A 27,057-nucleotide genomic window follows, 5' to 3' on the forward strand; every position below is an offset into this window, starting at 1 on the left:
CAAGGTGGGTGAGGTAATATCTTTTATTGGACAAGCTTATGTTGGTGAGAGAGACAAGTCACAAGGAGGAAAGGAAGAGGTGTTAATGGGCCACTTCACCTTGAAATATGTGTTAACTACTTAGGCTAAACAATCTGTTCTACCTTGTGTTTAGCTGTGACACTCTGAGTAAGTTTCATCACCCCCAATCATTTAAATCTATAAAACAAAATTCAAGTAATATCGACAGACGCAATTATGGTTGTCAGTGCATTATCTACCATGCAGGGGGACTGTCAAGAGAAATTAGCAAATTGCCTCTACAGCACATTGAAGCTGTAAAGTGCTATAAATAGCAGCAAAATGTTTAGGTAAGCAAGGAAACGGAAGCACAGATCATTTTCTTTCACATCAATCTATTTTCTTTATTTTTAGAGTCGTATTTCATACCAATCACCACATTACCTGAATGGCTTCCAGAGTTAGAAAATTACACGAGGAATCTAATCTCAAATAGGGTTTCCCAGACATTCTTCTCCCAAAAGTGGGGGGAACAGTACGTAGGTTATTTTTTAAAAAAAGCAAGCTAATGTGCTATGTGGTGTTCTTTGGGAAAGCAAGAATGAAGTGTGCTTTGCATGCCGACTGGAGCACTGATAGGCCCCTTCCTGTCCATAGGGGTCTAAGTATGTGTTTACCTGGTATGTATTTGATTTTTAACATCTGAACAATCTGCATTCTGATTTTCTAGCACATTAGCAAACTTCTCTATTATCCAAATAATTGAAAGAATATTCAACACACTAGCCAAAATTTCCAGCTCTCAAATTGGGCCCTCCATACAACCAAAAACACCCTTACTGTATTTTGTCATTGACTTCCCAGGCATCCAATATCCTCTGCAACAGGCAGCACCTCTGGAACAGCTAGAGAACGAGAGACAGTGAGAACGTTTCAGAGGCTAACGGAAATCCAGTGGCCCAAGTAGCCTATATCAGATCAGGGATCACTTTCATTAATCTCTTTACACCTTCTACCACTTAAAATTACTTTAAGACAAATTTTAAATGGATTCATCTGGATGGAACAAACTGGACAAGAACTCTGAAAAGGTCCAGCAATCCTCTCAAGTTTTCCTTAAGTGGTTCAATCTTCCTCTATGTCACAGAATTTCCCTTCTCTTAGAGGAGGGGAGAGACGGTGTTTCCTGTAAGATACTTCACTTTACCCTTAAAGGGTTCATCATAATCATAATGAAGAGAGCTATCATGGTTTTAAGACAACAGCACAGAATAGTCTCAGCATTAGAAGCACATGCACAGAAAGAGTCAGGAATCTGTAATCATGACAATTGGTTTTGCGGTTTTTTGGTCCGAAGTGTCAGTGCATCTTTACTAAAAGGAAAAGTGATCTCTAAACTCATTAAGAGGGATGATATTTTTCCTCTATAGTTGAAAGAATAAATCATCTGTACAAAGGCAAGTACATTTCCATCCAGAACTGGAAGACCAAAACACTGTCTAGACATCTTGATAAGCATTACCCTCTCTTCTTAAGCACTTTGTCAGGCTACTCTCTTGTTAACCAAGACCCGTGCCGAATCCATCCACCTAAAGCTCTCAAGTGACATGACTAGACTTACATGTGTCACCATAATATTCTCTGGACTGTGGTCTGAAGTCTTCAAGTTCTCTGTGGTCACATTCCCATTCAGCACCTCCTCTTTATTATCCAGGTCATTTGTTGCTGATTTCCCTTCATGCACAGAGTGCGAGAGAATAGCTGCTATGCACAGTTCCACTTGGAAGTGCAAAAAGTTATTCCATGTGTATTTAAAAAATAAGTCCTGGAACAAAATAAAGGATAGAAAAAAATCCACTTAGGACACATGTCTGATCAGACCTTTATACACACACACAAACTTACTTTGTAACAACAAGAGGGACAAAGTGGAAACACACAGTCAGTCAGCCCAATTTACAGAGCATGTTTCCTGAGAGCAAGTCAGTGAAACTTCGATCAGTGGAATCACTTGTGGAGTAAGGTACTACACTCAACATAAGATAGTCAGTGTTATAATGACAGGTTTCAGAGTAGCAGCCGTGTTAGTCTGTATTCGCAAAAAGAAAAGGAGGACTTGTGGCACCTTAGAGACTAACCAATTTATTTGAGCATAAGCTTTCATGAGCTACAGCTCACTTCATCGGATGCATATAATGGTGCAGCTTGGTTTCTATGCAGGCTTCACTCCAAAAACTGAGGTCCCCTGAGACTAAAAAAGTGTTATCTAATTTGCCCAAACAAAGCTCAAGTACTAACTCCACCAAGATAATCACTAAAAATCAAGGAAAACAACAGTTAAGGCAATCTTCATTCATATGCCTTAACATCATTACTCCTCGGGGAATTCTGTGCCACTATACACGAGCAGAATTCATGTCTGGCGCAAAAAATTGTTTTCCCCTGCAGAAAATACATTCAGCCCAAGACGTGGTGCCAGAACAGCCGGCTGACCAGCAGTAACAGCTACCAGCAATCTGCGTTCATCACAGCAGCCAGCCTGTGGAGCCAGGTTAGGAGGCAGAGTGGGGCACACAGGGCTGCTTGGTGGAGTCACAGACTGGGTTTCAGAAGGGCTAGTGGGGGGGCAACAGACTGGGGCGTGGGCTCAGGAGCTAGCACTGAACCAGGGGCTGAATGGGATGGGGCTCCAGGGCCATATGGGGACAGGGAGTAGGGGGGTGCAGGACCACATGGGGATGGGGAGTGCGGGAATAAGGGCAGATGTGCCTGACTGAATGGGTGAGGCTCAGGGTCAGCCAAGGTCTGCATGGGGGAGGCTCCCCAACTCCCTAGCAATCCCTCCCCCTCTCCCCCAAAAGAAACTGTTCCATACTTCTCCCACCTACACCCAACAACCCTCCAGGTTCACTCCCAGGCTCCTTCCCTCTCTCTCAACTCCTCCGTTACTTCCGACTCCCCCAAGCCTTTACAGTGCTTCTGCAGGGTGTGGGAAATGCGATTCTGTATTGTAGCGTAAATGAATTACTCAAAGTTCTGTATTAATATGCCTAGTAACAAGTTCATTTGTCAAAAAAAAAAATTCCTGAATCTTTTTTTTGGTCTTTATTGTTACAGACATACTTGCTGACAAGTATTTTGAAATAAATTACCAAAATAATTATAACTGGTGTGATTATATTGTGTTATTTTGACAAAATATGAATAATTTTGCAGAATTTTAAAGCATTGTGCACATAATTTTAATTCTTTGGCGCACAATTCCCCCAGGAGCATAACATCTAAACAGCATTACACTAAAACGCACTCACAGATATCTCACCTCCACAAAAAACTCTTCCAACACATAAGTTATAACCAAACATAATGCACTCTACTTCCTCTAAATCATACACAAACAGAACTCTGACTCACAGCACAACTAAATTAAGATATATTCTCTATCCTATGACTTGGTTGGCTATGATGAAAAATAATCACTGACAATAACTTAACTGTACCACTCAGAAAATATCAGAAACAATTTTTCCTAAGCCATTTTCTTAGTTATTGTGGAATTTATTTGGTTTATACCCCAGGGTAAGGCTGAGCAGAGGGTAAAAAATCTCTTCTTGGAGATCTGGAGTCCGTCCCATTAAACATCTGAGACTTCACAATATGTAACTAGGCTATTTTACAGACATTCTGCTAAGTTACTTTAACAGTTAATGTTGAAGAATCATAGCGACACTGATAGGTCACCTAGTCCAGTGCCCACGATTATCTAGACCATCCCCAATAGATGTTTGTCCAATCTGTTATCCAACAACTCCAGTGATGGAGATTCCACCACCTCCCTAGGCAATCTGTGCCAGTGTTTAACTACCCTGACAGCTAGGAAGCTTTTCTTAACCTCTAACCAAAATCTCTCTTGTTGCAATTTAATCCCATTATGTTTTGTCCTATCCTCAGTGGATAAGGAGAACAATTTATCACCCTCCTCCTTGTAACAACCTTTTCTGTACCTGAAGACTTATGTGCCCCCTCAGTCTTCTCTTCTCCAGACTAAAGAAACCCAATTTTTTTCAATCTTTCCTTGTAGGTCATGTTTTCTAGACCTTTCATCGTTTTCGTGGCTCTCCTCTGGACTTTCTCCGATTAGTCCCCATCTTTCCTTAAGTGTGGTGCTCAGAACTGGATTCAATACTCCAGTTGAGGCCTTATCAATGCTGAGGAGAGTAGAAGAATTACTTCTCGTATCTTGCTCATAACATTCCTCCTAATACATCCCAGAAGGATATTTGCTTTTTTTCTGACAGTATTACATTGCTAGCTTGTATTTAGTTTGTGATGCACTAAAAACCCCAGATCCTTTTCTGCAACACTCCTTCCTAGGCAGTCATTTCCCATTTTGTATTTGTGCAGTTGACTATTCCTTCCTAAGTTTAGTACTTTGCATTTGTCCTTATTGAATTTCATCCTATTTAATTCAGACCATTTCTCCAGCTTGTCAAGATCATTTTGAGTTTTAATCCTGTCCTCCAAAGTGCTTGCAACTCCTCCCAGCTTGGTAGCGTCTGCAAACTTTGTAAGTGTAATCTCTATGACATTATCCAAATCATTTATGAAGATACTGTATAGAACTGAACCCAAGACAGATCCCTGCAGGATCTCATTCTACATGGCCTTCCGGCTTGATTGTGAACCACTGATAAGTACTCCCTGAGTACAGTTTTCCAGCCACCTGAGCACCCACGTTATGGTAGATTCGTCCAGGCCAGCATTTCTCAAATGCGGCCACCGTGACTGCATGCGGCCATCAGGGGGTTTCTTGTGGTGACAGCCTTCGTGGCTGTGATGGTGGGTGGGCGTGGGGAGGGGGAGTGGCCCCTCCACCTTCCTATTGCTCCTGGATGCACCACCTTAGGTTATGTCTACACTACACTGCTTTTAACGACACAGCTGTGTCGCTACAGCTCTGCCACTAAAAGTCATGCAGTGCAGCAGCTGTTCGTCGGCTCCCCTGCTGACAAAAAAACTTCCACCCCCAACAAGTGGCATTTGTGTTGTCAGCAGGAGAGTGCTCCTGCCGACAACGCGCTGTTCACACTGCAACTTGTCGGAGCAAAACTTTTGTCTTTCGAGGGGTGGGGAGGATTAATACCTCTGAAAGACAAAAGTTTTGTCATTCAATTGCCAGTGCAGTCATAGCTTTAGCTTATGTCTTCACTAGCAACATTAAAGCGACAAGGCTGTGCTTTAATGTGGCTGTGTAGTCACAGCACCAGCACTGGGAGAGAGTTCTACCAGCACTATAAAAAAACCCACCTCCACGAGGGGAGTAGCTCCCAGCGCCGGCAGCGTGGCTCCCATCGCTGGTGCACTGTCTACGCTGCCACTTTACAGAGCTGAAACTTGCAGCACTCGGGGGGGTGTTTTTTCACACCCCGAGTGAGAAAGTTGCAGCGCTGTAAAGTGGCAGTGTAGACAAGGCCTCAGTGTTGATTGTTGGAACCACCAGCCAGGGTTGGGCTCTGCGCCCCTCTGGAGATAACCTGGGCACAAAGCTGGAGGAGCAGACAGCTGGTGAATTCCCCATTTTCCATGGGGTGGTAGGGATTTGGCTTTGGGCCTCAGTTCTCGGGTGGCAGGTTCTGGCCGAGGGGTTTCAGGCTCCAGCTCCGGCGTCTGGCTGTGCAGCGGCAGGCGCCAGGCTCCGGGGTTTCAGGCTCCAGCCCCCCGCTGACTCCCCTAGCCCTCCAACCCCCATTGTCCCTGGCCCCTGCTGCTTCCCCGACCCTTCATCCAGGGCTTAATTTGTCCCCAGGCTTGGCAGGGCTGAGTAAGACTGCTGTGAAAAGTGATACTTGTATGTTTGTTAATGTCATTCTTCACAACAGACTTATTAGCTAGCAATAAATAAATTACAATGATTTGGCCGTGTATGTATATGCATATTTATTTGTTTTTCCTAAAGCTAATTAAGTATTTTAGGGAAAAGTGAGAGAGCGGCGCACTCTGAGGCCACCAAAAAATTTGTCCTGAGAACCCCTGGTCTAGGCTATATTTCTCTGGTTTACGAGAAACAAGAGAAAATCTCCTAGTTAAGCCAGGGTGGCCCTCTTACCATACTTTTTAGTCTTGCTTCCTATCTTGAAAGTTTGAGGTCGGTTTAAACACATTAACCAACTATAATTATGTTATAAAGACTAGTCTGAGAATAGATACAGGAACTCCTCACTTAACGTTGTAGTTATGTTCCTGAAAAATGCGACTTTAAGCAAAATGATGTTAAGCAAATCCAATTTCCCCATAAGACTTAATGTAAATGAGGAGGTTAGGTTCCAGGGAAATTTTTTCACCAGACTCTGTATGTGTGTTTATATATATATATATATATACACACACACACACACACACACACACACAAACAGCATAAGTTTTAAACAAACAATTTAATACTGGTACACAGTGCTGATGATTGTGAAGCTTGGTTGAGGTGGAGGAGTCAGAGGGCGGGATATTTCCCAGGGAATGCCTTACTGCTAAATAGAAAAGGAGGACTTGTGGCACCTTAGAGACTAACCAATTTATTTGAGCATAAGCTTTCGTGAGCTACACGAAAGCTTATGCTCAAATAAACTGGTTAGACTCTAAGGTGCCACAAGTCCTCCTTTTCTTTTTGCGAATACAGACTGACACGGCTGCTACTCTGAACCCTGTCATTACTGCTAAATGATGAACTAGTAATTGGCCGAGCCCTCCAAGGTTAACTTTCTCACTTTACAAGGCAGCAGGAAAGGAGGGAGGGCAGACAGAGACAGAGACAGAGACACAGACCCTGCCTGTGTTTGAGAGACAGAGATGGCATTTCCCCTTTAAGTATGAAGAGTGGGGTCAGAAGTACACTGCCTTGTTAATTAGATCAGCAAGCGGAGAGGGACTGCAGCTCCCTCTGTCCATGTGTCCCACCTGCTCTATGGAAGATGGGGTAAGCGGGGTGCAGGAGCCGGGGGTAGTGGGACACCCTGACATTAGCCCCCCTCTTCTTCCCCTCCCCCTCACACAGCAAGCAGGAGTCTCAGGGAGCAGCTCCAAGGCAGAGGGCAGGAGCAGCACATGGCAGTGTGGGGAGGGACAACTGAACTGCTGGCAATTGATAGCCTGCTGAGCAGCTGCTGCACAGGGAACTTAGGGGAGCGGGGAGCTGATAGAGGGGAGCTGATGGGGGGCTGCCGGTCCACCCTGGTTCCAACCGCCCACCAGCTAGCTGCAGCAGGCTGCTCTTCCTGCAAGCAGTGGACAAAGCAGGCGGCTGCCAAAGGACGTTAGAGGGAGCATTGCACAACTTTAAAAGAGCATGTTCCCTAACTGATCAGCAAGGTAACAACGTTAACCGGGACGACTTTAAGTGAGGAGTTCCTGTATTCCTACTTTCAGCAGATTAAGCAATTAATTAGACACTCCAAACAGGCATACATTAAATACAGTGTACCTGTCTTTGTATTGTACGGCTCACAGATAATGTTCTCTGTTTAAACAGCATATTCTTCCATAGTATGTCACACTGTATTACTCACAAGTAATAAATCCATGGTATTGAGTCTGCATAGTTCATAGTTAATACTGGGAGTGTTTGTGTGAAGCAGAGCAGCTATTAGTCGAGCTCCATGAAGACGAGCATTCCCCAATGGCTCCTCCAAGACACCAATTGTAGTCAGGATTGACGTTTTCTACCACAAACAGAAAAAGGAACCAGATTTTGAGTCCATCTCTACATAAGTCAAAATGGCATTACTCTAATCAGACATTTGTCTGATTTTACATTCAGTTCAGCTTCATGTAAACCTCCTCTGCTAAGGAAACTGTTTGATACCTAAGTCACCCTTTCCTTCTACCCACTGAGTCATGTCCAGGGACCAGAAAGTGAAATTAAATAACTTCTGAATCAAAACGAACAATATTCAGATAGTATTTTCTATATCAAATTTCAGAAAGCTACAACCACTAATGAGTAAATACGAATCTTTATTATAAAGGGCTCATGAAAGGACAGAAGTCCTGCCCTATGGGAGACATAGCCATCTGTTGATAATATAACTATCCCACGGGATTAATAGCAGACTTGCATGCCAATCAGAATATTCATGAATTCCAACAGTCTGTATTTGGAAATGCTTCCTTTCCACACACACCTCTCCAAAACCCTAGTTACAATAGAACAATATCCTTAATGTTACTCAAATACAGCAACTCGGCCGCCAAATCCCACCACTTGGTAGCTAGACATCTAAAGTCTAAAACTGAACTCTGAATTTCTCTTTGAGGGTTTAAGTTAATTTATTTAGAATTTTGTTTTTTTAGTACATGATGCTTTTAGGTGAGCAAAACTGAAAATATCCAGGAGGTAAATGATCTTACACAGAGAGGAAAGAAAACCTCTGAAGTGCATGTTGTCAGCTACTGTGAACACAGGAAGGGCTAAGGTGCTTTACCTTGGGGGGATTGAGTAGAAGGTGGTGAAAATCCTTTAGCCGTGGTTCAATACCATGTAAGATGCTGCTATTGACAGTGTAAGACCTTTCAAATCCCTGAGAGAATGAGTCCATCAGTCCCTCCACTCTGTAGGGAGAAAGGTAAAACATAATATTCAAAACTTGGACAAAACCACCAAAAGTAGCCATGCTTGACTTCATCAGCAACCCATCCCAGCCCTATTATCTGGCCTTCTAATTCCCTCTTCAAATTCACAGCTATTTTCCAAGAGAAACTATTTCTTGATGACTGAAGTTTTAAATACTATGTAAATACAAATCCATGAGGCAGAGTGCGATGACAGAGTAAATTACCGTTTACTCATCATACTGAGGACAGCAAAGAAAAAAGAATTAAAATATGTCCTTGTGTTTAACATTTCTGAAATATTTAAGCATTAAAGATGTATCTGGAAGTGTTAATCTTGTACACAACTGTTAAACGCTCTAACAAAACTTCAAGACATGTTTAACAAGAATAATGCAAATACACTAGCTGATATAGCCCCGATCGCTTGAGTATTTTTAAGTGCACAACAAACTTTAATGTACCCTGGCGAGGCAGGGAAGCATTATCTTCCTTTTACAGATGAAAAAGTGAGCTACAGAGAAATTAAGTGATTTTCCCTGAGCCCCCACAAGCAATCCGTGGCAGAGCTGGAAACTGAATCCAGATGTCAAGTCACTGCCAGTGCCGTAACCACAAAATAATTCTTGCTTCGCAAGCCTCCTGATGGCCTTGCAAACCTACACTTCCTTCCGTCTGTTCTGAGCAAACAGGAAGGAGTTTCTGGTAGACAAGCAGTTCAGCTGAAAAGGATCAGGGTTCTAGTCAATCACAAACAGAGCCAAGTCAACAACGCGATGTAGTTGTGAAAAAGGCTATTATCAATCCGGAGTGTTGCATGTAAGACAAAGAAGGCAATTGTCCTGCTCTTCTCAGGATTGGTGAGGCCTCAGCTGAAGTAGTGTCCATTTCTGGGCATCACATTTTTGGGAAAGAGATGGATAAACTAGAAACAGGCCAGAGAAGAGCAACAAAAATTATAAAAGGTTTAGGAAACCTAACCTACAAGGAAAGGTTAAAAAAAACTGAGCATGTTTAGTCTTAAGAAAAGAAGACTGAGGGGGGACCTGATCATGGTCCTCAAATATGTCAAGGGCTGTTATAAAGAGGATGGTGATCAATTGTTCTCCATGTCTACTGAAGGTAGGACAAGAAGTCATGGGCTTAATCTGCAGCAACAGAGATTTAGATTAGATATTAGAAAAAATATTCTAATTACAAGTGCAGTTAAGCTCTGGAACAGGCTTCCAAGGGAGGCTGTGGAATCCCCATCATTGGAGGGTTTTAAGAACAGGCTGGACAAACACCTGTCAGGGATGGTCTAGGTTTACTTGGTCCTGCCTCAGCACAGAGGGCTACATAGGATCACGTCTTGATGTTTCTTCCAGCTCTACATTTCTAGGATTCCAGTCCCCATTTATTGTTTGGGGAGTTATTGGCCAACCTTGTGAGGCCCTTGCACTCAGCTTGGTGGCATTTTCTGTCTGGATGTAACTTGATAAATTTTGAACACCTCATCGGAGCAAACTGTCAGGGAATGATCAGAGCCCTATTGATTATGGTAAAAAACAGAAAAAACAAAAGGGGCAAATGGGGGCAGGGAGCCCAAGGCATCTGATTATCACAGCCACAGTTTCAATCACTTCTAATTTTTCTACAGATCAAAGAACCTGCAGATGGCAGAAATTAGCATATTCCAGCATAAAATACCCCTCTCTGACAGACTGAAGGAGACAGAGAGGAAGAAAGGGGAATGGAAAGGCATTTGCAGAAGAGGCACACATAGAGTCCCTGACATGGGGGAGAATGGATGACTCGAGTATGGGGGAACAGGGGTGTGCCATAGGCCCTGACATGAGAGGAATGGGTCACTCTTGTACGGGGGGAGGAGGGTATGAGGATGCAAAGAGCCCCTGGCATGGGGGATAGAGGTTGAAGGCACACAGGGAGATTGTAGGGGGTGGAGAGATGCTAGGAATTCCTAGTGTATGCAATGAGCTTGGCCTACAAACAGTGAAGTGTGCCTCCCCTTAGTTATACCTCTTTCTCCCACCTTCTGTTTTTATTTGGATTGTAAGTTCTCTGGTGTAAAGATGTGCTTTCCTATGTGTTTGCCCCTAGCACAATGCGGCTACAACCCTGAGATGCTACATGGAAGCACAACTAGTGCATTTAAAAACAGCTTTTCTTGTATTTGTTTTTAGGCAGCCCCTGAAAGTATGCCAGGTACTTATTTTCTGAACAAAGTCAAACTAGATTTTGAGCTGTAACATTTTCTTGCTAAGAGGAGTAAACCTACCCAGAGCGCCTCGTCTCCAATAACGTTAATAAAATCTGAGTTCCATTCACTATGCAGTTTTCAGTCTGGTCTCCATCAAACATGTTTTTCAAAAGCTGCTCCACGCATTCCTGCCTGTTAAATGACACACGGGAGTTAAAGAAAGGCATCAGAGACACAAACAGTTTGCAGTATTAATTGTTTTAATTTTAAAACTACCCACTCAATTTCTGAAATAAAGAAAGAGCAGTTCTTTGGAAGACAGATGAGGGGAACTCCCCTCTCAGTGGCAGATATACTGGGACGGACTATGTCAGGTCTAGGAGTCTGCTTATCTATGGTTTGGGCATGTACTTGATTACACCATCGACTCTCTGAAGCAAAAAGTAGCTCCAGCTCACATGAGCAGAGGAATGCCTCTACATTATGAATTGCTAGCTGGCCAACACCGTGCACTCCATCTATTCAACTTATCAAAGAGAAGGTTAAAAGGTAACTTGAGCACAGTCTATAAGTACCTGTACAGATCCCATGGAGAAGATATCAAATGCTACTGGGCTCTAATCTATCTGCCAAAGGCATAATAAGATCAAATGACTGAAAATTGAAGTCAGTAGAGCTCAAACTGTAAATAAGATGCAAATTTCCAACAGTGGTGGTAATTATCTACTGGAACAAATTATCACCAAGAAAAAGGGTAGAATCTCCACCTCAAGGTGTCTTTAAGTAAAGACTGAATGTCTTCCTAAGCAATATGCCCTAGCCCCACCACAAGTTATTGGGTTATATGCACAAATCACTGGGGGAAAGCTGGTGGCCTGTTTTGTGTTGTAGTTCAGACTAGATGATCATAACAGTCACCTCTGGCTTTAAAACTATAAATACACAGATGTGACTCTCCAATTCAGGTTTAGGGACTGACCAGCACAAATGTAGGCAGGTAGTATCTCTACTCGCCTAGTGTGTGGCAAACAGGTAATCCTTGATTGCCCATTTCATGTCACTGTAGTCTAATGTGTACAATAAACAAAAGACAGCATCAAGACAAGGTTTTGGTTGGCAGTGTGCACTCTCTCACTCATCCATAATGATCTGAATGCAATCTCTAGTTCCTCATCTGTGACCAAATCTATTTTTCCAAAGTGGCTTCTACAAATATGTTTTGAACATTCCTCCAAAAACCAGTACAAAGGACATTTCCCACTTTGAAAATCATAGGTAGGGCTACAACCAATGCTTTCCAAGTCTATGCACTTCAGTTGTTAATCCCTAACTCTCACTGCTTCTACCAGTTTCCGCAAAGAGAGGTTACTTACCCTAAGCAGTCACTGGAGTTCTCTGAGCTGTGTGGTATCCACTGTGTATTCCATTCAAGGTGCACATATGCACCATGCATCTGAGACAGGAAGATTTTTCACTAGCAGTGTGTCCGTTGGTCCAGGCCTGCACCCTTCTCCTCCTCATGCTCCAAATCAAGGGTATAAAGGACCAGTGAGGGCCAATCACCTCTCCAGTGCCTTCTCTATCCCAAATAACTTTACAATCAGGATCCAGAGCAGAGGAGGAAGGTGAGTAGTGGACTACAACTATGTACAGATCTGGAAGAACTCCAGTTATCTCTTTTGCTTCTTCAAGTGATGGTCTCGGTGTGTACTCCACTTGAGATGACTCATAAGCAGTATTCACTGAGGAGGAGGAGGAGGGTGCAAGGGGCCCTGCTGTACCACAGAACAGATGACCGTTCTCCCGAAGGATGCATCTGTTGTAGAATCTTGTACAACAGCGTACTGTCTCACAAAAGCTATGCACAGAGCCATATGTGGCTGCACCACACATCCATCACAGAGAGAAGCTAATGATGCAGCCTGGACTCTGATCAAGAGGGCTCTAACTCCTTGTGGGAGCGGCCACCATTAATTCATAACCAACCAGGATGCAGCCTGAGATTCCCCTTCTCATAGGTTGGTGAAAGATACAAATAGTTTGGGAGATTTCCTGAAGGCTTCTGTCCTCTGCGGGCAGAATGCCAATGCTTGATGGACATCCAAAGGGTGGAGCTTCCTGTGTTCTCTGGAGGCGTGGGGTTTTGAATAGAAGATGGGTAGATGGATGACCTGGCTCAGATGGAATTCCAACATTACTTTAGGAATCGACTTTGGATGTAATGTCAACGAATTTTTATCCTCTTGGAAGGCCATATAGGTAAAGTCCGCCATAAGAGCCCCAGCTCACCTGCTTTTCTGCTTCCAATCACTGCAGCCAGAAAGGCAACCTTCACAGATGAGTGAAGGTACATGAAGCTAACGGCTCGAACGGGGGATTTGTTCATGCTGAAAGAACTGAAATGAGGTACCATATCACAGTAGATTTCAGCACTGAAGAAAGATTGTGACAAGCCCCTTCTGAAATCTTACTGTTGTCAGATGGGCAAAGACTGAATGATTGTCCACTGGAGAGTGAAAAACACTAATAGCTACCAAGTGTACTTGCATGGCGCTAAGGGACAGCCCTGAAATATTTAGAGATAGGTGATAGTCAGAATATGAAGGGATTTTGGAACTTTCTGTGGGTATCCAACGATGCTGGCACCAGGTACAGAATGTTTTCCATTTCATTTTCTCCTGACGTCTTTTCTGCTATTGCTAATGAGGAATGGTATGGCCACTGAGCAAACCCTTTCTAAGCTCAGTGTCCATTCAAATACAAAGCTGCTAGCTGGAGAGATGTTGGATTGGGACAGAGGATCTTGCCCTTGTCCTGGGTCAAGGTATGAGGACATCTGGAGAAAGCTGGTGAACCTGAATGGCCACTAGGATCACTGACACTTCGTCTTGTTTGCACTCTCTCAGGACTCAGGGCAAAAGGAAAGAATGGGAATGAGTACATCAGTGGTTCTGAACACTGTACTAGAAATGCATCTCCTCTGGAATTGTGGCCTCTAGCTGTGCAGGAACAGTAGGCTGTTCTCTTGAGATGCAAAGAAATCCCCCCAGCAAGAATCTCCATTACTGAAAGATGCTCTGCACTACTGAGTCACTCAGTTCCCACTCACGGTCTCTAGAGAAATGCCTACTGAGGCAGTCTGAGAAAGTGTTGTGCTCCCCTGGAAGGTGCACTGCTGAGCGGGTGACCTGGTGACAGATGCGTCAATTCCAGAGATTGACAGCTTCTGTATAAAGATGAGTGGACCTTGCAAGAAACTACCTCTGTCAGTCAGGAGAGAAAACAGATGAAGCACTAATATGATATTCTGCTGAGGTGCCACCTAAATGCTCCTCAGAAGGGAATTTGTATGGTCTCTCTGAGGGAGTCTCATTCCATTCCTCAAAAATAGGTAGACCCTTTCTGCAGATCTGAGGGGTCTGGTGCAGGCATTGGTGCTGGCAAGGAAGGTTGTGTTGGTGCTGAGTGAGGAATAGGCGCTGACGAGGGGATTGGTGCTGAGGGAGGCAATAGTGCCAGAAAAGGTATCAGTATCAGCAGGGCAGTTAATGCTGCAGTTGTTCTCACAGCCTCTAGCAAGGCTTTCATGGAATCCTGTATAAGAGCCACATAAGGAGCTGAAGAGGGCCTTGCATGATGCCTGGATCTGTGATAAGGGAAGAAGACTGGAATCTCAAAGTCGGGGACCCTCCAGGTTAATTTCTGAAGGGGATGAAGCTATTCTGAGGTGATTCCGGATTGAGACCAGAGAAAGTCTATGCAGGTACCAAGCGAAGCAATGGAAAAGCATGCGGACAGGTGGCTAGTAGCCTCAATAGTGGATGCTCCTTAGGCAAAGAGAGACTAAAGGTGTTATCAGGATCCAAAACAACAAGGAGTCTAAATTAGTCAGTCCAGAGACATCCCACTCTAGAGGAGCGTAGAGAGGAGGTGACAGCAGTGCCATTTGAGCATCTTCAAAGAATTGGTAGGTCAGAAAGCACGAAGGAGAAGAGAGATGGCACTTCCTTTTTCTTCTGCTTGAGCCCCTCTTATGGGAAGATGTGCTTCCTCTTCTCTTTCCCTTTACCTGGAGCAGCATCCATGTGGACTTTTGGTTCCAAAACAGAGGCATCAGCCTCGGAAGACAAGTCCAGAGTCAGTTCCAAGAGCAACAGTGCGAGTAAAGACCGGACACCAAAGTCGGTGCTTCCTCTATCATCACTAAAGGCTACTGAGGCCTTAACAGGTGGTGTCAGTACCTATTTAGACTATTTAAACTGGCACCAGTGGAGTCAGATGGTGCTAGGTAAAGGATTTGCTCCCAGTAGTGGGCAAAAAAAGATTCATACCTCAAGCCCATGATAAATCACAGAGGTGAAGCCATAACAGAAAAATTACCTTGGCATGAAGGCTGGTCTTGGTACCCTTGATGGGCCTCTCTGAATATCAGGCTGTAGGCAGTTAGAGCCTGGAACCTCAGGCATCAATCCCTTCTAGCACAGGCAGTGAAGACACAGCAAACCATGCACTGGGTTACCAGGTGGGTCTCACCCAGACATAGAGATCACCAGATGTAGGTGTTCATTTCTGGTACGATCATCAGGCAAGAGGGCACATCTCTGGAAGCCCATACAAAACTCAGTGTCCAACACACAGTCCTGGTGAGGAACTGAAGGTCCTCAGGATGAGGGAAGCTATATATACGGAGCTGTCCTATAATGCTCTAAACTAACTATTGACAAGAAAACATGAAGCTAGGCTAAGAGAAGATCTAGTCTGAGGGCATGAGGGAAAGTTCAGTTTGCTCCCTGCAGCAGTAGCAAAGGAACTGAAGCAGTTAAGGTTATGAATTCCCTTATATGAAATAGGGTGCTAACATCAACCTCTCACAGGGGAGCTGTGGAAATAAATTAATGTTTATGAAATAGTCAGACACTCTGGTGAGCGCATTACCTCCATTACCGTCTTCCCAGTTCCCTTCTGTTTGTCACTCTCAACGGTGGTGTCTTTTTTATTAGTGTAGGCTTTTCAGGGCAGAGACCAAGTTTTCCTATGTCTTTGTACAATGCAAAAGTACAGTAAAGCTTGATTGGGGCCTTTGGGTGTTACCATAATGTAGCAACAATAAATATCGTTAGTTTGAACAATTGTGAGGAGTGTGGCAAAGGTCTGAGATTATTTACTGCACGGTTCATGCCCCAGATGTATCAGGAAATAACGTTACCAGCAACAGTCATTTTAGTTTAGTAATACTCCTCTGACATGTACTTACGATTCCAGTGCTGTGAGAAGCGGGTCAGGCTCAGATATCTCCTGTAGCTGGTTTCCCTGGTCTCTGCTCAGTCTTATGATATCACACAAGGTCTGGGAAGCATTTGATTGCCTCTGTAAACAATGTCAAAGGTCACATTTAAGTACTAACTGCACAGCTGGGTTCATCATGGCCTTCAGAGGAAATGTAATGCAGTTGGGACAGAAGAGAGAACAGCAGCCAGCAATGCATGGAACTAAGCAAACAAGAATCCCTCAGCTCAAAGCCAGCAGTACTCCAAGATAAGATGGAAGATCAGATAAATTCTGCCTTAATTAACTAGCTATGAAGATATAAGCTTAGATTGAAAGCATCATTCATATCAGCAACATAATTAACAGGAAGATGTTAGAATCAAAGAAAGGGTTTTCTTTAACTAGTAAGTTAAAATAAACTGTAAAATTTCAAAATGAGGGGTTTTTTTCTATCGTTTTTCAGTCAAGACTGTTACTGCAGATGTTTCATCTTTGCTTATCTCTGCTCAGTAATATTTCTTACTTCCTTAAAAATATGAAACACACAAGAGAGTTCTTTAACAAAATTCCTTAAATACCACTGGTTTACATCACAAACCTTTAGTTGCAGTATTTGAGCTGTCCATTTTTATCTGTATAATCTAATACTTGGCACATTTTTTGCACAGGCTCAAATTCCCTTAAGTGCATCTTGTAGATTTTAGTAGGATATTAAAACAAAAACATTGTTTTTGGCTTAAAAATTAGCTAAAGACCACTACTAGCCAGTTGTCAACGTCTTTCAATAGCATACTCCAAGAAGCAAGTTCTCAATAAACCCCATTGAATCATCATTGATTGTAAGAATTCCATCTAAATTCATACCACACAGAGCTTGGCTTTGAATAAGCAGGAAACTGGTACTCAAATAGCTAGAGAAAACCCCACGAATTGATGTCAGGCTGGGTACTCAAAAGAAAGACAGCACTGCCACACATACTCTCCATTACTATTCTCTTCCCATTAGCAAGATGGGCATTCTTCCAGGAGTCAGAGAAAGAGTACTCTCAAGTGCTCATGCTTATAGGCCTCTTATTAAGTTTACAAAATCAGACAAAAAAATAAGTGATGTCACACTCACATCCTCATCCTGGCTCGAATGGATCAGCGCCACAAGTCTCTGAATTACTTTTGCTTCATTAAGCCACTGAGGAGAAAGGAGAGAGTCCCTGGTTTGAGATCACATAACTCGGTCAGTTGCTACTTACGGCAAGCACTGCTTAGCAAGGGATACATACAATAAGGAAAATTAGTCTCCCTCTATTTCACAGTCCACAAGACAGAAGTACTACACTCCACTTCCTCAGGGCTAGAAATTGTTGTATGTTAACTTGTACTGACCAAATAACATCAAATCTTTGCTATGTATTGTCCCTGCAACAACTGCCAGACCAAGTCAGTAAATTTAATGGGAGCTGAGGCCAACTGAGATGGATTCACTATGTTTCTTAATACAAATAAATATTATGGAAACACAGAAAATAGAGATGAGTAAGACCTATTAAGTCATCAGATCCATTTCTTGACCAATGCATAATTTTTTCCTACAATGTGTCTTGTTTTAATTCTCTAGTTTTATATATAATAGATTCCAAATATATATATATATATATAATATATAATAGATTCAAAAACCAAACGAAACCACTGTGATAATCTAATCTAACCTCCTGTATAACAGACCATAAACTTCCCCACAATAATTCACAGAGCAGATATTTTACATAATAATATCCAATCTCGATTTTAAAATTGTCAGTGTTGGAGAATCCACCACAACCGTTGGTGAATTGTTCCAATGGTTAATTAGTTTCACTGCTAAAAATTTACACCTTACACACACACCAATCTGAATTTGTCTAACTTCAACTCCCAGCCATTGAATAATGTTAGACCTTTATCTGCTAGACTGAAGAGCTCATTATTAAATATTTGTTCCCCATGTAGGTAATCAAGTCACCCCATAACCTTCTCTTTGTTAAGCTAGATAGATTCAGAGCTTTGAATGTATTACAATAAGGCATGTTTTTGAGTCCTTCAGTCATTCTCGTGGCTCTTCTCTGAACCCTGTCCAATTTATCAACATTCTTCTTGAATTATGGGCACCAGACATGGACACACTAATGCAGCACTGGTTGCACCAGTGCCAAATACAGAGGTAAAATAACCTCTCTATTCCTGCTTCAGATTCCCTTATTTATGCATCCAAGAATTGCATTTGCCCTTCTGGCTACAGCAATGCCATGTTCAGCTGCTTAACCACCAGAACTCCCAATCTTTTTTCACAGTCACTGGTTCCCAGGATAGAGTCCCCTGTTCTCTAAATATGGCCTACATTCTTTGGTCCTAGATGTACACATTTATATTTAGCTGTATTAAGATGCATATTTTGTTTGTGCCCAGTTTACTAAGCAATCTAGACCACTCTGTGATCAGAGAAGTGACCTGTCCTCTTCATTATTTACCACTTCCAAATTGTGCGTCATCTGCAAACTTTATCAGTGATGATTTTATGTTTTCTTCCAGATCATTGATAAAAATGTTAAATAGTGCAGGGGGCTAAGAACCAGTCCCTGTGGCACCCCACTAGAAGCACACCTATTCGATGATGATTGGCAGTTTACAATTACATTTTGAGACCTATCCATTATCCAGATTTTAATCCATTTAACGTGTCCTATGTTAATTTTATACCGTCTAGGTTTGTTTTTTAATCAAAATGTCATACAGTACCAAGTCAAACACCTTAATTAAGTCTAATGTCTCAAGCAAGGGGTATAGTAGTTTTTGTGACCTGACCTCAACCACAAAGGATACCTGTGCCAATATCACCTAACATATTGTGCCCATAGATTTATAGGTTGTAAGACATGAAGGGACCATTGATCATCTACCCTGACCTCCTGCATAACACAGGCCCTGAATTAATTCCTGTTTGAACTAGAGCAGATCTTTTAGAAAAACATCCACTCTTGATTTAAAAGTTGCCAATAATGGAGAATCCACCATGACCCTTGGTAAGCTATTGCAGTGGTTAAGATGCAAATTTTTAACAGTGACGGTAATTATTTCCAGTCTGAATTTGTCCAATTTCAACTTCCAGACCCTTGGAGTGAAGATCAAGATATAAGCAGACAAGGGAGTAACATCTTCAGAAAACACTGAGCAAGTTAGTCAAGAATGCGGTTCCCTGTCTGAATCTTAACTATGTTTATACTCAAACTGGACTTATTAATTTGGGTTTTAACATGTGCTGTCTTTCTCTTTCCTCTTCAGCCCAGTGAGGGAGCTGTTCTAGGGACCCTAAATCCCAGCAACCTGCTCCCCTCTCCAGGAGGCATCATTCCCCATTAACACCAGCTGAACCTTTATTAGGACAGACTTTTACAAAGCCCCTTCTCTCCCAGAAGGGTCTCAGCCACCATCAACAACCAGAAAGGAAGTAAGAGGTGAGCAGGTGGATTACAAAGGAAACATATCCTATCTGCGAAGTCTCTTTGATCAGGGAATATTCTCCTATGGAAAGTGGACACAGTACTTTAAAATATACTGCCATAACAATTCTGCATCAGCTGAGGGGAAAGGACAAGATCCATAAATCTAGTTATATGTCCCCTATCACCCTACTATCAAGTGTTTAAAGATGGTCCAGAAGCTCTGTTTACATTACAGAAAACAGTTGAAATTTTCAGTTGCCACAACAGTGCTGCTAGGTTAAACTTGGTCTTCCCACTTTCATAAAAAGTGGTCCTCCTTTGGTCTGGGACCTTAGTCCAACCCTTTACCTCCTCCTACCTCTCCAACTATTGTCCTATCTCCTCTTATTCTCTTTACCTCCCAAACCTCCAAACCATGCCATCTATAACCATTATACCCAAGTTCCTCGCCTCCAACTTGGCTTCTGCCCGCTCCACTCCTCTGAAACTGTTCTTACTAAAGCTTCTAGTGACTTCTTCCTAACCAAATCTTATGACCTCTATTCCATCCTTTTTGATCTCTTAACTGCTATGAATACCACTGACCATTCCCTGACTGTTCAAAATCCTGTCCTCCATTAGTTTGTACAATCTCATCTGCTCCTAATTATCCTCCTACCTCTTTGTTCATTCCTTGTGTCTCATTTAGAGTCTCCCTCCTCCACCCATTTCCCTTTATCAGTGGGGGTCCCTCAGGCTCCCTCCTCCTCCTCCATCTACACCCACTTTCCAGAGGATCTTATCTGCTCACGTGGCTTCAAATACCGTCTTCATGCTGATGACTCAAATTTATCTCTGTACCTCTGACCTGTCACTCCCTATCCAAATCCCACATCTTAGCCAGTCTCTTCAATATCTCCTTGTGTAAGTCTGGCAATCATCTTAAACTCAGCATGGCAAAAACTGAACTCCCTTTCTTGCTATTGATATTACCACTATCCTCCCACTCAAGCTCATAATATGGGCAGCTTTGACTTCACTCTCTCTCTTTAGACCCACACATCCTGGCCATATCTAAATGTTGCTATTTCTGTTGCCATAACATTTCAGAGAAACAGTCTATTCTCTTTGTGCATACATCTAAAACTACCATTCAAGTCCTTATTTCCTGTCTTGACCTTTTCTCTCTGGCCTACCTGACACCCATGTCACACAAACAAGTCCAACCAAAATGCTTTGGTTAGCCAAATGACTAACCTGTCATTTTAATCAAGTCACTCTCCCTTCTTTACATCCCTCCATTAGCTTCCCTTTCCCCACTGTGTCAAAATCCAACTTTTGGTCTTTCCCTTCAAGACCCATCCCAATTTAGCTGCTCCCAACTTATCTGATCTTGTATCTTAAACACATAGTTCCTCCCTCTCTATTCCACAAAGGATGCCAGCATCCATCTCCTGTTTGTTTGCTTGTCCTACACATACCTCCAATCTCTCTAGCACATATGCCTTATGTGGCACATGATGACCCAAAGTTGCAGCTCGGGATAACAGCCTGATACTTTACCAATCTTTTTGGTGTGGCGGGAAATCCCTTTCCCTCTATTACACTCTCCCAGGGTGCATGAAGAGGGATATAGAGTCATAGCTTGTCTAGGGCAGCTCCTAAGCCTAGTTTCACAATATTCAGTACACTCTTACCTCAGAGAATTTATCCTCTAATGTTTTTTTGTTTGGTTGGTTGGTTTTTGACTATTTGATTCCCTATCTCTGATTTGGGCTGTTAGCCTTCCTCCCTAAAAAGGAAGAAGAGCTCCCTTTTTTGGGGGGTGGGGTATATTCATGCCTAGAGGAATCAGCACATGTCCATGGTCTGATATTTTCTGGCTGATCTGCGATGCTGCACTTCATGAAGGTAAGCAGTGGGCCAAGCATTGATTTTGGTATTCATTTATTTCCCCTTTAGAAGCTTGTCCCCATGAGCCTGCTTCTGAGGGGGGAGCAAAACTGGGCTCAGAGATTGCTCCAGAAATATTTCATATGTTTATCAATCTCCCTGTCCTTGAAGAGGCTGGGCTTATTCGTTTCCCTTCTTCCACATGGGCCCTTTATGGGTCTCTCAAGAAATGCATTGGCCTGGGGTTTAATGATGGGCTTCCCAGAAGCTCTAACCCTCTCTGTGCATAGGATCCACATGGGCCAGATAGGTCTGTTTTTCCCATGGAGGTCTCAACCAGAAATATGAGTAGGGATCCCCAAGGAGTCTGTTATTGAGACAAACAGTTAGTCTGAAATAAAGTTTGGAAATTCCCCTCAGAAAAGCTCGGCAGCAAGAGGTCTTGTTGAGCCTGCCGCTCACTGGGGGCTCAGGAACAAACGAAGGGAACTTCAGGACGTGGGGCATTCCTGTTGCCAGTGACTGACAGGCCTAATTCCGCCCCCAAGCTACAAGCAAGCTGACATACCCATTGCACCAGATCAGTGGATCTTAGCACAAGCAAGAAAAATATGTTTTTAGAAGAGGAGTGAATTTACTCTCGTATTACTTGAAACTGAGTAATATCTCCTTAGAAATTCTCCTCCCTCCCCCCCCCCTGCACCAACCACAGAGAAACGTTAAGCAAGCCTCACGTTTAATACTTCCTGCCGTAGAGGTGCTGGTTCCACGCAGCTGATCAGACGAAGCAGCAGGTCCATCATTGCAGATGTATCAATATGCTTTAGTACCAGGCTAATAAATTGGTCTTTTCTTCTCAAAAATGCAACCACCTTTAAAAAAAAAATGCAACATGAGTTTTCTGTACAATACATGGAGGTGACATCACAGAGCTCTCAGTACTCCCAAAATTTCTGTTTCAATCAACCAAACAATAAGAAACAGGTAGGAGGATAAATAATTCTTCTTGAGAGAGAATAGGTATGCAAAGGAACATCTGACTGCAAAGAAATGCCAAACAGAACTCCATTAACAGTCCTTTGTCATGTCCCAAAGAAATCCTATTCCACTGAGATATATGAAGATTGAGGACACTGGTGAAGCTGAAGAATTTTTAATCCCACTTAGGCTCCTTTGTATAAAATATCTCCATGTTAAAGGGAAGTAAAATTTAGAATGGAGTTAACTCATCCCCATAATACTGTATGCAAATATTTCAAGCCTCTTAGTTGTATGCACAATACATGTATGACAAGTTTATACGTTAAAATGCCAAAGGATGGGCATACGTGCAATACCCAAGACACAACTGCCCCTCTGAAGCAAAAGTGAAAGCTATATACTAGTTGCTAGGTGCACAAACAATTCACACACATCAAATGATAGGGTTGACAAGATGCCTTACAAAATACATACTCCATTTCCAATTCCAGCAATCCACACCAGATCTACAAAGCTCAGCATTTTCCTCCTCTGGGGAGGAGGGAAGAAATTGCCAGTCCAGTGCTCATACAACCACATCACTAGTAATCAGTGTGTTTGTATCAAAACAGACTCAATCACTACCTGTTCAGTTTTTCTTGCAATGAGATTCCCAATAGTCTTGCTGAAGAAACTGGCAAGCAAAGGGTTCAAAGGCGGCTCATGATCCAAGAAGTCATACAGGATATTCAATAAAGTTTCATCCCCTCCTAGCTTGTCATTGATCTGTGGCACATCAGAGGTCAGGAGTTCACAGGCTGTATTCGGGTATCTAGAGAGACAGAATCAAAGCAGCATCTGAAGGTGAGATTAGAGCCTTCTACAAATTCTTAGAAGACAGTTGAAATAATAATTCCTACGAAATAAAGCCACAACACAAATGCCTCAATCCATTTATGATACAAGAACTCACTTCAGAACTCCAGCTTTGGATGGATATCCTCAAGCAATGTCCAGCCCAATCTGCCCACCTACAAGTGACCCACAGAGGTTCGAGATCCCAAGAGTGGACCCACACACTGGGAGCTGGGGAAAACGGGGCAGCAACACCCATCCCTGACAAATATCTGTAGCTGCATTTAGGGCAGAATGAGAATGATTCTCCTTCCCCAAAAAAGGGGAGAGAGATGGCCTGACAATGGAGAGGTGGGAGTGCTCTTGAGGAGATGAATAGGCCAGTTATAGTAAAGACTGCACTGAAGGCTGAGATCCCTGCAGAGCTACCAGCCCATCTCATGCCACTTCCAATGGAACTTTGTGGTCACAAGAAAGGGAGAAGAAATAGAACCTGTGGGTTTTCTATCTGAACCCTCTTTCCACTACTAGCAGAGTTGGTGGGTTTTTTCCTTTCCAACCCCCTCTCCACACTCAATAAATTGAGTTTATTTTTTCCTGAGAATACACTGTGAAACAAACCAATAAGTTTTGGAAAAGAAACAGAACACACTCTCACTTTGTAAGTATGTATGTTCATTCCTCAAATACAAAATGGTACACACATCATCCAAACGATGCCCCTGCAATTCTATAAATAAAATACAAGAACAGGATAATAAAATCCTCACAGTCTGTTAGTTAAACAAGGCCTATCACTCTTTTTTTATCAACAGATATTGACCAACTTTTGCCAAATTACTTGCTTTTTCAGCACCTAGCCTATTACAAAGTTTTGACCAAATCAATCCAAATATGCTATCTAATGAAAAAATCTAAACAAAAAAAAAAATACAAAAAATGAATTAATGCTCAGTACGCTGGGCAGGTGTATGGTTCTCTTAAAATCTAACAAAACTATCTGCTTTCCAGTGGAAGAAGAGAGGGGAGGGGGAAAAAATCCAATGAAACCAGAAGCTGGGAATGAGCGACAAGTGATGGATCACTTGGTGATTACCTGTTCTGTTCATTCCCTCTGGGGCACCTGGCACTGGCCACGATTGGAAGACAGAATACTGGGCTAGATGGACCTTTGATCTGACCCAGTATGGCCACTGTTATGTTCTTAAAACAGATAGAACATTTTCTATTCAAACTGTTTCGTTAAAATATATATATATATATATATTTTATATTTTATTTATGCAACACCTATTGACTATCTTCTAAGCATGTACTCCTCAAGAATTGTGTTAGTTTGTGTGTAAAGTACACTTTCTGCAGATAAGGGAGTGACAGTCACTGCTGTGCTGACTGTGTGTGCACACTATTGCAAATTTATCTGTAGACTTCTATTTCAAGACAACTATAATAGATATTTAACTTACATTACAGCTCCCACTGAAAATATTTAACCAAAAACGCAGCTCAACATCCTTTACAAACCAGGATAAAGGGCTCCAAGATTGTTCTTCTGTGTGTGATTTAATGTCTTATAAAAATTCCACCGGGCCCTTTGTGGGACGTTGGCAGCTTCCGAGGAGGGTTAATTATTCAATTTCAGCCCCAACAGGCATAACTGATAAAAGTCACAACTGTTACTGCCCCAATTATCTTTACAGGCTATGATTCTCCAGACACTAAGACAGAGCCCAATAAATCAGTGGTGACACTGGGAGGATAAAAGGAAAATGTCAGCCCTTCCAAGTCAGTGGCCTGTGTCTCTCCAATTTAGAAGACAAAAGACAGTTACCTACCTGTACAGTAACTATTGTTCTTTGAGATGTGGGTGCAGACATGTGTTCCGCTCAGGTGTGCATGTGCCCAGAGCACAAAAGCCAGAGAACTTTGCCCAGCAGTATCCACAGGGCAGCGCTTGTGCCCTCTTGCCCAATAACCCCTCCCCTGGATATTTAAGGGCAGCACAGGCTCCAACCCCCACAGTTCCTTCACAGCGAATGTCAAGAGTTGGGGCTCTAATGCAGTAGGGCTGGAGGATGGGTCGTGGAATACATGTCTGCACCCACATCTCGAAGAACAACAGTTACTGTACAGGGTAGGCAACAATCTTTTTTTCTTCTTCGAGTGGCTGCAGACATGTACTTCACTCAGTTGACTCACAAGGAGGTGGGGCTCGGAGGTTACTTAAAGAAATGACTGCAGAACTACCTTTCCAAAAGTTTACTACTGCTTCTTGGTCAGATGCAGTAGTAACAGCATGTGCTTGGTAAATACACAGAAGACCTGGTAGCAGCCTTGCAAATGCCCAATATCAGATCATCACTGAAGAATGCTATTGATGTCACTTGGGCCCTCACTGAGAGTGCCTGTAATCTCTACGGAGATGTGGTCTGAGCTATTTCATATGTCATCACTTTGATTGTCTCGGGTGACAGACTAACTTCACTCACACTTGAAGAGGATGATGGAGCAATCTCACATGCTGGACTACGTAAGCGCTTGCAGCCATATGGCCTAGTAACTTCAGGAATACATGGACCATAGCTGAAGGCTGAGACTGGAGTGCCAGACATAGGAGGCAAATTGCTTGAAATCAATCATTCAGCAGAAATGCTCTCGAACTCAAGAGTCTAGTAGGGCACCAATGAACTCAATGTTTTGAGTTGGTACTTTGTTTGTTCAAAATGAGGCCCAGCTAATCAAAGAGACATAGTGTGAACTGGACATGACAGAGGACTTGTTCTCTGGACTTGCCTCTCACTAACCAATCATCCAGGGATGGAAGGACATGAATCCCTGTTTTTCTGAGATATACTACAGTCATACATTTAGTAAATACCCAGAGAGCAGAGGACAGGCCAAAAGGAAGCACAGTGTATGGATAATGCTCACCTGCCTCTGGAAATCTCAAACCTCCTATGGCTTAGGAAAATTACCTCATGGAAGTAAGCATCCTGAAGATTGAGGGCAGCAAATCAGCTGTTGTGATTCAAAGAGGGAAAAAATAGTCGCTAGGGTAATAACCATGAGAAATCTCATATATTTGATGTACTTATTAAGACTGTGGAGATCGAGGATAGATCTCATCCCTCCCTGGGATTTAGGGAATGAGGAAGTACTGAGAGTAGAATCCCTTTCCCCAGTTCTGAAGAGGAACTTCTTCTATGGCCCCTGAAGCCTGGAGGGCCTGGCACCTGGTGAAGAAGCAAGGACTTGAAAGGGGAGGCCCTGAAAAGGGATGGGGCAGTGTAACGGGGTAGTCACCCCGCTCCTGTCCAGAGGGTTTAAAAGCAACCCCGGGGGAGGGCTGTGGCTGGGGAAGGCTGAATGGAGAAACAGCCTCAGCTGTGGCCACGCACCAATCAAGGCCCAGCTGGCCCTTATAAGAGGGCAGTGGGCCAGGAGCAGATAGTCTCTCTCTGTCTCTAGAGGGAGAAGGGCCTGGCTGCTGGGAAGCTGAACAGAGTACCTGAGGGGAGCAAGGCTGGGGAATAGGACAAGGGAGCTGGGGTGCTCCCAGCTGGAAAAGCCCCAGACTGCGGCCTTGTCAGAGGCCAGAAAGGTACTAAGGTACAAGGGTGCAGCCCAGGGTAGGCAGAGGCAGCCAGTCCAAACCCCCCTTGCCTGTGATGATTGGCTTATACAGACTGCAGTCGGCCCCAGTGAAAGGGAGCTAGATGGTGACTGGCAGTAGCCACTGAGGTGAGGTGGGGACAGTGGGTGGGGTTTCCCCTGGGTGGGGAGACCCAGACAATGAATGTACTGCCAGGGGGCAGCACCTGAGGA

General features: G+C 43.2%; 1 protein-coding gene across 2 annotated transcripts in view; it reads right to left on the bottom strand.

Annotated features, from left to right (window-relative positions):
• Positions 1-27,057, bottom strand: part of PPP6R2 (protein phosphatase 6 regulatory subunit 2) — a 156,263-nt gene that overhangs the window by 53,001 nt on the left and 76,205 nt on the right. For both annotated transcript variants that reach the window (XM_084615637.1, XM_084615636.1), the window contains exons 4-12: positions 23,023-23,209; positions 22,152-22,289; positions 17,190-17,255; positions 16,056-16,168; positions 10,880-10,993; positions 8,475-8,601; positions 7,560-7,712; positions 1,622-1,825; positions 841-905 (exon numbers count right to left, since the gene is read on the bottom strand). In XM_084615637.1, the coding sequence (XP_084471763.1) occupies positions 841-905; positions 1,622-1,825; positions 7,560-7,712; positions 8,475-8,601; positions 10,880-10,993; positions 16,056-16,168; positions 17,190-17,255; positions 22,152-22,289; positions 23,023-23,209 (1,167 nt within the window). The remainder of the gene's footprint in view (positions 1-840; positions 906-1,621; positions 1,826-7,559; positions 7,713-8,474; positions 8,602-10,879; positions 10,994-16,055; positions 16,169-17,189; positions 17,256-22,151; positions 22,290-23,022; positions 23,210-27,057) is intronic.

The sequence above is a fragment of the Lepidochelys olivacea genome, assembly GCF_965140295.1.
Source record: "Lepidochelys olivacea isolate rLepOli2 genome assembly, chromosome: 1".
NCBI classification, from domain to species: Eukaryota; Metazoa; Chordata; order Testudines; family Cheloniidae; genus Lepidochelys; species Lepidochelys olivacea.